The sequence below is a fragment of the Octopus sinensis genome, linkage group LG7 (genome assembly GCF_006345805.1).
Source record: "Octopus sinensis linkage group LG7, ASM634580v1, whole genome shotgun sequence".
In the NCBI taxonomy this organism is placed as follows: Eukaryota; Metazoa; Mollusca; class Cephalopoda; order Octopoda; family Octopodidae; genus Octopus; species Octopus sinensis.
Window position 1 is genome coordinate 85,370,541 of NC_043003.1, and position 14,263 is coordinate 85,384,803.

Sequence of the window (14,263 nt, forward strand, 5' to 3'; positions counted from 1 at the left end):
GGCATAAAAATTTCGTAAAAGACCCGTTCATAACCTCGGTGTGAAATAATTGTTTTCCATAGTTTTTTTTTTTTTTTCGAGTGCATTTAACGCATCTCACTTCCAAAGATTTGGCTACCATTTCTTGCACGCCCTACTACCACGTAACTCCTATTTGCGATAAATGACCCAGAATGCCTGTTACGTGGTAGCAGGGCGTGCAAGAAATAGCAGCCAAACCTTTCCATTTCTAGGGAAAGGAGCTGCTTACGCGTGATTGCTATGTCACATGCGTTGAAAGCTGGCGGAATAACCTGGAAAAGAAAAAAAAACGAAACAAAATTCCGTTGCTGGGAAATTCAGACTTTCTTCGAAATGTCTATAAAAGATGGTGTCGATTTTTTTTTTTTTTTTTCCAAAATGTATCTTCATTTAAATTATAATTTCTGCAAGTATCTTTCAGGGAAGCAATTTTACCTTCCACTTTTGCAAAAAAAATATATTATGTTCCAATGTTTTTCTTCTTACTTGCTTCCATTGGGAAAATTTTCTACAGAAGATTCTCTGTCATACATTCTTTTTATTATATCAGGTTCGGAAAATGAACGAAATCATCAACAGCATCAAATTAATCAAGATGTACAGTTGGGAATCAGCTTTCTCTTCTGTCATAACAGGTAAGCAAACGGCTTCTCCTCACAACCTAACGCTATTTATAACTAACATTGCAATTTTTATCTAATGTAGCGTTCTCTTACTCGGGTTCATTTTACTGCAGAACCAGCAATCAGGTTTCTTTCTCTGTTGTACTTTAGTTCCGAAACTATTGTGCATTGATTCGCTAAAGAAACACGTGAACATCACAAATGATATTTGTACTTACACTAAAAACGATTTTATCTTTATATATAAAAGTGAAGTTGTGTGTCTGTCTCCTACGATTTAGATTCCTAACTACTCCCACATTTTGCGGTGCAGTTTAACCAAAACCGAGTATCTTATAGTCGTGATTCATATCGAGCCCTTCTGGGTATTAGCGCGCGTCTACGATGAGTCTACGATTTTAAAAAAAATTACCATCATTTTTTTCCATTTTTAATGCATTTTTTTTTGCTATTTTTTGGCTATAACTCTCTAAAAATGCTTATATAGTTATTTCCCTTACAAACCCGAGCAACGCCGGGCGATACTGCTAGTCACATATAAAAGACTAGTGTCCTTTTTATATGAAGATGGAATATGATTAGAGAGTGATGTGGCTGTTATTTTTAGCAGATCGAATGACCAAACGGAAAAGTTCCCCGAATCTTAATATCTACTTTTATTTTATTTCCTTTTAGCTCTTCTATCCAATAGTAGCATTCTGAATTCTAGTTTCGTTGTTATTCTTTAGTTTGCTTTGTTCTCTACTAAATATAAAGATTTATTTCATAGTAAAGGCCTAGCTTTGTAACAAAAATCATATATTCTTTATTGCAGTACTACGGAGAGCAGAAAAGAAAACATTAAAGCGAATCAGTGTCTTACAAGGAATTGCTAACGGTATCGTCCCCATCATACCGACCCTCACTTCGGTGACTACTATCGCCGCCTTTCGGGCAAGCGGCAATGAAATTGATGCGTCTACAGTAAGTAAAACTTTCGACTTAACTTCTCAGTCATATGTGTCGCACTTGTAACGTTACTGAAAAAAGTTTCCCTCTTTCTTCCTTCCTATTTTCTTTTCGATACTTCATAGCAGTAGTAGTAGTAGTAGTAGTAGTAGTAGTAGTAGTAGTAGTATAGTAGTAGTAGTAGTTGTTGTTGTTGTTGTTGTTGTTATCATTATTGAGGTGGCAAGGCAGCTGAGTCGTTTGCACCTTGGACAAAATGCTTAGCGCCAATTCTCCCGGCTCTCTATATTCTCAGTTCAAATTCCGTCTTTCAACCTTCCAAGACCGATAAAATATGTACCAGTTGATCATTAGGGCCGATGTAGTTGACTTCCACTCCTCTGAAAAAAGCTGCAAGTCCTGTGCCAAAATTTGAAACCCTTATTATTATTGAATGAGAGAGCAGTACCTGTCATCAAAGTAACGTTGAGGTGCAAAATATACGAAGCCAAATATACCCATCATGACTACCCGTCTGATAAAGGTACACCAGGTATATGCATCACAACTATAGGTGCACGATATAGTGATCTCATAACAAGATAAACAGCGTATGGCTTTGCAGGTAGAGCTGAGTTAGAATTTTCTTCAGGTCGAGTAGCCCATCTCGCTGCAAAAGGTCCCTGAATAAGGTTTGTTTAAGGATGATGAATTATTCAAACTTCAAAGAATCCCTCTCAACACACGATTACAATGCTTCCCCACTACTCCTGTTCGTGATCAGGGATGCACATATCATCAGTCAAGAGGAGATATGTTCAACTGGTTAAGGTCAAGAAACTGGCCTGCAGATCTGCAATATTGTGCAGAATATTTGCTGTAGCCAATCTTTTGCAACATGAAACATGTACATGATAACACTTCCAATCATTTAAGATCAGGAGCCATGAAAGCCAATACCTGGTACTGCATCAGGGCGTTGTTGTTGTTCTTGCTGCTGCTGCTATCTTTATTCTTTTATACACCAGCTTGTTGTTTTCACGCACATTGTCTATAGAGAGAATTTGCCCTACGAGACATTAAGCGCTTTAGCACCTGATTGTCAATTTTGCAAGCAAAATACACATAAGCTTTCTTTATTGTTGAAGTAACTTTACATTTTTGCGATGAAGAAATGAATTGTCCATCTATGTAACAAAAATTGTACGAATTATTTGTGCAATTATGAGGTATTTCAAAATGATAAATTAAGTAATATTTGATGAGAAAAACACGACACAACAATAAAATAGATGGCTAATTAAGTTTCGATTCAATGAAGAAAGATTCGATAACTCTCATGAAGACTTGTTCCATAATATTTTGATTATAGAGATAATGCAATAATTTTCATTTACTATATTCTAATCTATTTTATTGGGGTGTTACAGTATTTGTAGTATTCAATCAATGCTTTGTGCCATATCCCTATTGTAAAATTAAAATTCGAATAACCCCTTTAACTCAAAACTTTAGCTAGTCTTGTAAAATGTGTAGGAGTTCTGTAATTAGGGATCCAAAATGAGTTAAGGTCGAGTGGTTTTATCTCCAATAAAAAAAAAGTTTAATTTTTCTTCTGTTTAGTGCAACTATGCTGTTTGAGACATTTATGGAAAACCATAAGTTCAAGAGTGAGTCTGTTCTTCTGTAGACGTGACATTATAATGATAACAAACGTCATGAACACTTCGTCTCCTCTGAATAATTATCTACGAGGATATTCATACCATCTAACTGTAATAGAAGCGCTTTATAGTTTATACATGTACAAAAGATAAAAGTTGCGATAACCTCATTTGGCTTTCGCGCTCTCTATCCAGTAGTATCAGTTGTTTTTATTTGTTTATAGTCATACATTTATATCTCTCATTATAACAATAATGATCTCGTCTGATGAAACACAATGTCCCAGATATAGAAAAAAAATATTCTGGAATATAACATTTATGTTTTTGCTCAAAGTTATCGGCGGTGATATTGAAGTGAAATAACTTCAACATGCAATTAACATGAACCCTCGCCCCATTGGCCTGTACCATTCTTTAAAACGATAAAAGAAAATCAAACCAAATGCGAACTGGGATCTAGGTGGGTTTTCAACCTGTTAAAATAGAAACTAGGTCCCCCTCAAACTACTGTCTTCAAAAAAGGAACAATAAAATGGATAACCTAGTTTTTGGTATATTATGCAAGGTAGTCACGGCCAGAATGCTTTTGATCATAAGTTGCTCGAACAAGGCTAACTTTGTTCAGTGCTGTCAGTCCTGTCCGGACAAATCTCTTTGACACACTTTAACAACAATAGTAAAAAAAAATTACTTACATCGAAACAACTCCATGATGAAGGGGGAAACAAATTTTAAGTTTTAAAAGGAACATTAGTATTGTTTCTATAATAGTTTACATGAACTTTTTCAGGTACTTTGAAATTGTATGGGAAAGTGAAGGAGTAACCTCGGATTAGAAACTTGAATCGAATGCTTAAAACAGAGTAAACTCTACTAAAGTCACTCTTAGGTCAGGTGATGGAGTAAACCGTGGAACAGATAAAGTCAATGATCCAAGACCAGAAAGGGTTGCGCGCCAATGGGTTCCCAACCGTTTCCATCGAGCAAATGTTACTTACAAAGCTTTAGTCAACCGGGGGCTGGGGTAAAAAAATATTTACTCAAACTGCAGTGCAGTGAGATAGAACTAAAATCACGTAGTTACAAAGTGAGCTTCTTACTCATACATCTGTACCTACCCCATAGAATTTTAATGATTTCGGCCTAAAATTGACCCCACGATTCTGCCAATTTGCCGCCTTTCGGCGTGCTAACGTTTCTGCCAGCTCGCCACCTTAAGTAGTGGCAATATTGTAATGCTTTTTCGTTAGTTTGCACTGCTCTCCAATTATTTTACATTGGTTGCATGGAATACGGAAACATTCAGTTATGCTACAGATTTATACAAGTTACTTGGTCGATGATTATTTGGAACAGATTATTTCAAGATTTTTGGATAGACGCTTTCTGACTTGAATAGATATTGTTGGGAACAGCTGATTAAACCACCCACAATAAGTAAAGGCAAAGTCGTCACCAACGGGAACTCAGTTCAAAACTAACGAGAAATCTTTAAAAACGCTATGTTACGGACAAGTAAACACACCAACATCGGTTGTCAAGCAATGGTGGGTTGGGGACAAAAACAGACACACAAATACACACATACATATATTCGACAGGTTTCTTTCAGTTTCCGTCTGCCAAATCCACTCACGTGACTTTGGTGTGCCCGAGGATATAATAGAAGACACTCGCCCAAGGTGCCACGCAGTGAGACTGAACCCAGGACCATGTGGTTGAGAAGCAAGCTTCTTACCACACAGCAAACACTGAAGATATTGGGACGAAGAATAAACAAGTATAAATATATAGATATTTACTCTTTTACTCTTACTCTTTTACTTGTTTCAGTCATTTGACTGCGGCCATGCTGGAGCACCGCCTTTAATCGAGCAACTCGACCCCGGGACTTATTCTTTTGTAAGCCCAGTACTTATTCTATCGGTCTCTTTTGCAGAACCGCTAAGTAACGGGGACATAAACACACCAGCATCGGTTTTCAAGCAATGCTAGGGAGACAAACACAGACACACAAACACACACACGCATATATATACATATATACGACGGCTTCTTTCAGTTTCCGTCTACCAAATCCACTCACAAGGCTTTGGTCGGCCCGAGGCTATAGTAGAAGACACTTGCCCAAGGTGCCACGCAGTGGGACTGAACCCGGAACCATGTGGTTGGTAAACAAGCTACTTACCACACAACCACTCCTGATTGACTATTTATATATTAATAGATCAAACTTGCACATAGCACAAACGACAGAGAAAATTTAAAAACCAATTCTTGAAAAATTGCCTCCCTTATTCATTAATGATAGTGTCAAGTTCCTTTGTGTTGCACCTTCACTTTCGAATAACGAACGTTGAAATGCCAATATACTAATGCTTTAAATATTCTTCTTTACATGTTTTGTAAAATTAATTGTCTTTCTGCGCTCTCCTGATTTATTTTGACCATAGGCGTTTGCATTCATTGGTGCACTCAATTTTATGCGGATTGTGCTCGTGATACTTCCCTGGGCTACACGAACAATATCAGAAGCAAAAGTTCGTTTAAAAAGAATGGAGGTAAGCTGACAAGTAAAAGATAACGGTTATAATAAACTAAATAAAGTATTGACAATTTTATTCTCAGAGGACAATTCTTTATATATATATATAATGTAAGGTATATGATTTGAAATAAGAATTGAAGGTATTAATTTTGATAATTTGGAATAAGAATTGTAGGTATTAATTTTGATAATTTTAATATTTAGTCCTATATGTACCCATTGTGGATAATATCATTCAATGATGATTGAGTTGCCTGAGGGTGATTCTGTCTCTTAAACCTTTCTATATATATTGTATATAATACAGTGAGTAATTCATTTTAGTACCACTAAATTGAACTTCTCTCCCCTGTGGACTCGGAAATAACTTCCCTAATATTAATATTAATATATATATATATATATATATATATAAACTTAGATAAACTTAGATGTGTTTCGACCAATGATTGGTCCAGGCCATGTCTAACTTAATAGCACCACCTGATAGGATTATTTGAATCCTGTTTAAGTCAAGTTTTGCTTATGGTCCATTCAAGTAGTGAGTTTTTGTTGGGTGAGTTGTATCCAATTATGGGTGGCTTATCTGGTATTCTTTGAAGGAATCTATCCAGACTCCGTTTAAAGTTGATGGGATCCTGTTCCTCTTTGATTTCTTTCGGGACAATGTTAAATAGGGCAGGGCCTGTTGAGGAAAAGAAATTATGTTGTAGTGTATATGTATGCTGTGATCTTGAATTGATATATATATATTATATATATATATATATATATATATACATACTTTTTTCTTCAAGCAAATTTTGCTTATGGATGAATTCTCGCCGGATTACTGTGCAACTTCTTCGCCAATGAACGCCATTGAAATAAAAAATGCCTCTTTTGACTGGGGACAAGTAGAAGATCCAAGAAAAGAAGAGGAGAAAAAGAAGGAGAAAAAGAAGAAGACGAAAGCAGCAGTTGAACCTCAGAGCTGTAACTAAGAATTTTAATTCTACAATGGCATCGGTTTCGTTTCTTGATTTTCAATACAAAAACACACGCTGGCACACACAGTCACATATCTTTATCTATCTATCTATCTTTATATTTATCTATACATTCATTCATACATACATACATACATACATACATGCATGCATTCGTGTGTATATATATATATGTGTGTGTGTGTGTGTGTGTGTGTGTGTGTGTGTGTAGGTGTAGGCATGGACATATGCTTTACAAGCACGTGATTTCTAAATGCGTGACAGTTTAGAATAATGACTTCTATTGCAGTTCTGGGCTGACCAATGCCTTGTGAATGAATTTGATTGACAGAAATTGAGTGGAAGCCCGTAGCGTGCGCACACGTGTGTGTGCGCGCGCGCGTGTGTGTTTATATTTTCCGTAATTGATGTATTACTTATAAATAAGTACACGTGCGAACGTTCCATAAACATGCATTTAACCACATTCTGTGTAAAGTGACACATCTTTGAGAGAGCAGATTACAACATTTATGAAAAATGCCATGAGTAACAGGCACCGATTTAACTCATTAGCATATCGGAACATTTGTTATATTAGTACATAATTAGTTAACTGATTAATTACTTGAGAGGCGCAAGAGTGGTTGTGTGGTAAGTAGCTTGTTTACCAACCACATGGTTCTGGGTTCAGTCCCACTGCGTGGCACCTTGGGCAAGTGTCTTCTACTATAGCCTCGGGCCGACCAAAGCCTTGTGAGTGGATTTGGTAGACGGAAACTGAAAGAAGCCCGTCATATATATGTATATATATATATATAAGCGTGTGTGTGTATGTGTGTATGTGTTTGTTTGTGTGTGTATGTGTGTCTGTGTTTGTACTGGGCTTACAAAAAGGATAAGTCCCGGGGTCGAGTTGCTCGATTAAAGGCGGTGCTCCAGCATGGCCACAGTCAAATGACTGAAACAAGTAAAAGAGTAAAAAGAGTAGTAGTAGATTGGCAGAATCTATAAGACAATAGACAAAGTGGTTTGTAGTATTATGTTGTGTAAAGTGAGCATTAACATTCTCAATGTAGCGAACATTTTAGCTAAAATTATATAAGGGTTGCTTTTGTGTCACACATTCCCATTATTCCCATCTGTAAATGCGTAATAGCATATCTAAGTAAGAAATCAGTATATCTTAATCTAATTAAATAACGTGGAGGCGCAATGGCCCAGTGGTTAGGGCAGCGGACTCGCGGTCATAGGATCGCGGTTTCGATTCCCATACCGGGCGTTGTGAGTGTTTATTGAGCGAAAACACCTAAAAGTTCCACGAGGCTCCGGCAGGGGATGGTGGTGATCCCTGCTGTACTCTTTCACCACAACTTTCTCTCACTCTTACTTCCTGTTTCTGTTGTACCTGTATTTCAAAGGGCCGGCCTTGTCACTCTCTGTGTCACGCTGAATATCCCCGAGAACTACGTTAAGGGTACACGTGTCTGTGGAGTGCTCAGCCACTTACACGTTAATTTCACGAGCAGGCTGTTCCGTTGATCGGATCAACCGGAACCCTCATCGTCGTAACCGACGGAGTGCTTCCATCCATCCAATTAAATAACATTTGTTATCGATATATACTGGGTTTTTTTTCGTTTTCCTGTTTTTCTTAGATACTCGAACAGCTTCATTTCACATTGGGACTTCCTCCTCACTTGGAAACGGTGTCTCAGCTCTTAATTATACTCTTAATGATATATCATTGAACGTAGAAAAGGTAAGTTGCGTCTTCTATGCTTTCATTATTATATTTATTTTTAATGCTGCCGGGGTCGACTTTGCCTTTCATCCTTTCGGGGTCGATTAAACAAGTACCAGTTACGCACTGGGGTCGACGTAATCGACTTAATCCCTTCCCCCAAATTTGAGGCCATGTGTTTCCAATAGAAAGAATTTTCATATTTATTAAGGTGGCGAGCTGGCAGAATCGTTAGCAAGCCGGGTGAAATGCGTAGCCGTATTTCGTCTGCCGTTACGTTCTGAGTTCAAATTCCGTCGAGGTTGACTTTGCCTTTCATCTTTTCGGGTCGATAAATTAAATACTAGTTACGCACTGGGGTCGATGTAATCGACTTAATCCGTTTGTCTGTCCTTGTTTGTCCCCTCTGTGTTTAACCCCTTGTGGGTAGTAAAGAAATAGGTATTTCGTCTGTCGCTACGTTTTTGAGTTCAAATTCCGCCGAGGTCGACTTTGCCTTTCAGCCTTACTGAGGCCGATGTAATCGATTTAATCCTTTCCCCCAAATTTGAGGCCTTGTACTTCCAGTAGAAAGGATTATTATTATTATTATTATTATTATTATTATTATTATTATTACTATTATTATTATTATTATATTATTATTATTATTAAAATGACGAGCTGGCCGAACCATTTACCCGCCGGACTCAATGCTCAGCGGCATTTCATCCATCTTTATGTTCTAAGTTCAAATTCCACCAAAGCCACCTTTGCCGTTCATCCCTTCTGGATCTATAAAATAAGTATCAGCTGAACAATGGCATCAATGTAATCGACTGAACTCCTTACTGCTCCTTACCCCTAAAATTACTGGTCTTGCACCATGGTTTGGGATGCTGTAGGTCTGAATCAGAGAATTGGGCCCCATGTGTTCCAAAATGTTGGTGCAGGTAGAGAGAAGGGTATCACAGCGCAGAGCTACGTTGACTAGATTCTAAGACCTCGCATCGTTCCCTTCTTCGTGCATCACCATAGCCACGTGTTCCAGCAGAACAATGTTCCCTCCCACATGGCCAGGGTCACCATGGACTTCCTGCGTCAGCACAACATCAGAACCATGCTATGGCCGGCTGTCAGCTCGGATGTGAACCCAATTGAACACCTGTGGGAGGAAATCCGGATACGGCTGAATAAGGTGGTCCCAAGGCTGACAACTCATGTGGAACTGGAGGCAGCTTTCCTCAGGGTGTGGGCACAGTTGCCAATGGCTTTTATGAACCGCCTCATGCACTCCATGTACCGACAGTGTATGGCCGTTTTGAACACCCAGGGGGTGGGCATACACGGTATTGAACATGTCACACCCTACAATCGCGATGTTCTGGATCCGTCCACTATCAGAACAAATGACAACGACCCATAGACTGTGGTCAAAGGGCATCCAAGAAATTGACTTTATCAGATTTATCAAGATTTACTCCCCAAGATTTATTCCCGACATAATGAAATTAAAACATATTTCACAGTCACACGTCTCGCGTTTCTTTTGCGGTTCAGTGTATATATAATGTCCTTGTTAAAGACGTTCGAGTTGTCGGAATTTTTTCGGTTCTTCACACAGTCATATATACGAATACACAGCTCAGGTTATGTTGTGGGCGGATGTCAAAAATAATACAGTATCAACAAAAACATACTGTGGCATTCTCAGTTCAAATTGCACCCAGGTCAGCTATGCTTTTTGACCAGTTAAATAGTAGACAAAACAAACACAAATCAAGTCACAATAGTTGACTGAGTTACTAACATATTTGACTAACCTTTCGCCCTTGTTCTTTCAAGTTTGGTCAAAATGACTGATACTATTAAAAGAATTTTTTTCTCAAGTGTTTGGAAACCAGTTTGTTTATTAATTCTTTTTTTACATTTTATTCAGGGGAAAATAATTGGAATCTGCGGACCTGTTGGCAGTGGTAAAAGTTCCCTTCTGTCGGCCATTCTTGGTAGGGTAAGTAACCGATATTCATCATCATCATCATCATCATTATAATCATCCTCGTTATCATCATCATCATCATTTAAAGTCAATGTTCTATGTTTGCATGGGTGGGACGGTTTGACAGAATCCGATGAACCCACGGATTGCATCGTGCTCCAGTTTGCTTTGGTGTAGTTTCTACGGCTGGATATCCAAATGCCAGCCATTTTACAGCATGTTCAGAGTGCTTTTTCCATACCACCAGCACCAGTGAGTTCGCAGTCTTGAAGTTTACAATACCACAAGCCTTCATGGGCAAATATTTATAATTCAATACATTATAATACAATTTATATTATCCTATAATATATTCAGTTCGAGAACTATATTTGCTTCATTTTCCACCCATCAACAGCAAAAAATCACTGATTCTGTTTGTTATCTCCATATATCCAGTACGTACGCGGGCATGATTGAATAGTTAAAAAGTGTTCCTGACAATCATAAGGTTTTGGACCCGATACCGATATGTGACATCTTGAGCAAGTTCATTTACCATAGTCTCGAGTTGACCCAAGCTTTGTAAATGAGAATGGGTAGAAGGAAACTTTAAACTTATTGTGGCTTGGCTCTCCGTCGGTTACGACGACGAATGTTCCAGTTGATCCGATCAACGGAACAGACTGCTTGTGAAATTAACGTGCAAGTGGCTGAGCACTCCTCAGACATATGTAACTTTAACGTAGTTCTCAGAGAGATTCAGCGTGATACAATGCGACAAGGCCGGCCCCTTTGAATTACTGGCACAACTCAATTTTGCCAGCTGAGTGGACTGGAGCAATGTAAAATTTTGCCAGCTGAGTGGACTGGAGCAATATAAAATTTTGCCAGCTGAGTGGACTGGAGCAATGTAAAATTTTGTCAGCTGAGTGGACTGGAACGCAACGCACCATTAGGAACCGAACTAACGACTTTATAATCGTGGGTCGAATACCCTATCCACTAAGTCAAGTACCGTCACTGAATTGATTGTACTAGCAATTCGAAGGTCCAGCCTTGTCATACTGGTTTCATATATATATATATATATATATATAAAGAAGATAGAAATGGAGAAATATCGATGAACAACAATTGACTTACATCAATTATTATTTATTAATTTAATACAAATATATTGCATCCCATCTAACACCTGTTTCTGCTTCCAATATTGCATGGTTGTATGGTATTGCCATTGATATGTTAATATTTATCTTATTTGTTAATTAAACCGATCTGAAACATGGAGCTTCATCAGAGTGAAGAATAAATAAAGAAGACGAGTATAGAGAAGAAAAAGGGAAAAGTTGATTATGGTTGTAATCATACCATTTTGCTTGCGTATAAATGACTAAACTAAAAATAGCAGTTGGGGGATTAATCCTTTGTATTTTCTCGCTTTGATGGCATGCACTGCTTTCTAACTCAATAATAATAATAATAATAATAATAATAATAATAATAATAATAATAATAATAATAATAATAATAATGCACCATCCAAAACCAGACGTCCACAGGCTCTATCTCCCACGAAAGGAAGGCGGTAGAGGCCTAATCCAGCTTGAAACGTCCTGTAAAACGACCACTATAGGATTTCAAGTGTACATGCAAAGTAACACCGACTGGATGATACAGCTGGTAAGGCAACATGAACAGATTAAGAAACTGCACTCAATTTCAAAGGAGGCATATAAATATAAACGAGAGCTTAACCTACCTGATTATGATGACACACCACCCACTAAGGCGGCAAAAAAGTATAAAACAAAAGGCAAACAAGAAAGCTTGAAGAAAACATCAAGACTGGAAAGAAAAACCATTGCATGGGCAATACCCCAAACGAGCTGGCGAAGCTGATGCAGATACAAGAAGAACCCATCAGTGGCTGCAGACTCTTAGTTTGAAAACCAAACCAGAAGGGCTCATCCTAGCAGCCCAAGACTAGAGTCTCCTCACCCGGAACTATCAAGCTAAAGTCACACTCAATGAGATAGACACAAACTTGAGAATATTGACCACATTGTCGTCGGTTGCTCAATCCTTGCCTTTACAGAATATAAAACCAGGCATGATCGAGTTGGCCAATACTTACACTGGAACGTATGCCATTACTATGGTATTCCGTACCCCAAGAACTGATATGAACACCATCCAGAACTAGACATGAGGGAGAGAATGTTACCATCTTACGGGATTATGGAATACAGACAGACGAATAAATGCTAACAGACCAGATATCGTCTTCAAAGACCTAAAACAAAAAAACATGCCTGTTAATTGATATGACAGTACCAACTGATAGAAACATCTCAGCAAAAGAATTTAAAAAACTGTCGATATATAAGAACCTTGAGATTGAGATGTCTAGAACGTGGAAATTAAAAACTAAAACCGTCCCTGTTGTTGTAGGTACCATGGGAATGATCAAGAAAGGTACTGACAAATTTTCTGACTAGAGCCCTGAGAAACCAACAATCTATGAAACTCAAAAGTTGTGTTAACATAAACTGCCCACATTCTCAGGAAGTTTCTCTCCATCTAATATATATGTGCCATAAGTCACTGACTGAGACCCGGTCAGAAGACGAAATAAAATGCAATTCAATTGGAAAATAATAATAATAATAATAATAATAATAATAATAATAATAATAATAATAATAATTTGATCGACATGAGCATCCGCTGTGATCATAATATCTCAGCGAAAGAGTTTGACAAGCTCAGAAAATATAAAGACCTACTCATTGAAATTGAGAAAATGTGGCATCTCAAGGCGGTTACAATACCAGTGATCGTAGGAGCACTAGGAATGATCAAGAAGGGAACCGAAAATTATATGAGAATGATCCCTGGCTTACCATCCCTGCAAGAAGTGCAAAAGATTGTCTTAACTGGTACATCACACGTATTGAGAAGAGCATTGTCGATGTGAGAACTGTTGCTGCTCATGTATTTTAATTTAACTTAAAAAAAAAAAAATGAACGAACTATTGAGTTTGGTTTAATGGCCTACCAATGTATACTATGAGTTTCTTTGCCCTAGGAGTCGGGAAGACACTCGGCAAGAAATGGAAGCAAATTTGAAAGAAGAAAAAAAAAATAATAATAATAATTCTAACTGGACTCCCACCTGCAAGATCATGCGCTGTTTATTTTGATATGAGATCACCATGTCGCGCACATATGGTTGTGATGCATGTGCCTGGTGTACCCTTATCAGACGACTAGTCATGATGGCTATACTGGGCTTCGTATCTTTTACCCCAGGGCCACTTTGATGGTATGCACTGCTCTCTCACTCAATAATAATAATAATAATAATAATTTCTGCTATAGACACAAAGCCTGACATTTTGAGTGAGTGGCCTAATCGATTACATTGACCTCAAAGTTCAACTGGTGCCGATGTATTTTATCGACCGCGAAAGGCAAAGTCGATACCTGTGAGATTTGAACTCAATGTAAAGGCGGAAGAAATACCACTAAGCATTTTGTCCTTCGTCAATAATAATAAAAGACATTACTAATTTTACTACTTATACATTAGATAGAAATTGACTGTACTCAGCCAATAGATTATGCACACATCTTTCAGGAGCTGCACAAATATCTCTCGGAAATACAGTAATCATTGATTAATTCATTAGAGTTCTCTTCCAGATTCATGTTTAACAAGGCTATTGTTAACGAGTACACACGCAATTGTGTTTATACAAAACGAAAAAAATATCTAGTAAAAATATCTGATTATCGTTTG

The 14,263-nt window shown here is 37.8% G+C and overlaps 1 protein-coding gene across 3 annotated transcripts in view; it reads left to right on the forward strand.

The window, feature by feature from the left end:
* The window catches only part of LOC115214210 (multidrug resistance-associated protein 9-like), a 129,687-nt gene that overhangs the window by 54,798 nt on the left and 60,626 nt on the right, over positions 1 to 14,263 (forward strand). For all 3 annotated transcript variants that reach the window (XM_036504870.1, XM_036504869.1, XM_029783319.2), the window contains exons 10-15: positions 572 to 656; positions 1,459 to 1,607; positions 5,692 to 5,799; positions 6,584 to 6,761; positions 8,413 to 8,516; positions 10,417 to 10,488. In XM_036504870.1, the coding sequence (XP_036360763.1) occupies positions 572 to 656; positions 1,459 to 1,607; positions 5,692 to 5,799; positions 6,584 to 6,761; positions 8,413 to 8,516; positions 10,417 to 10,488 (696 nt within the window). The remainder of the gene's footprint in view (positions 1 to 571; positions 657 to 1,458; positions 1,608 to 5,691; positions 5,800 to 6,583; positions 6,762 to 8,412; positions 8,517 to 10,416; positions 10,489 to 14,263) is intronic.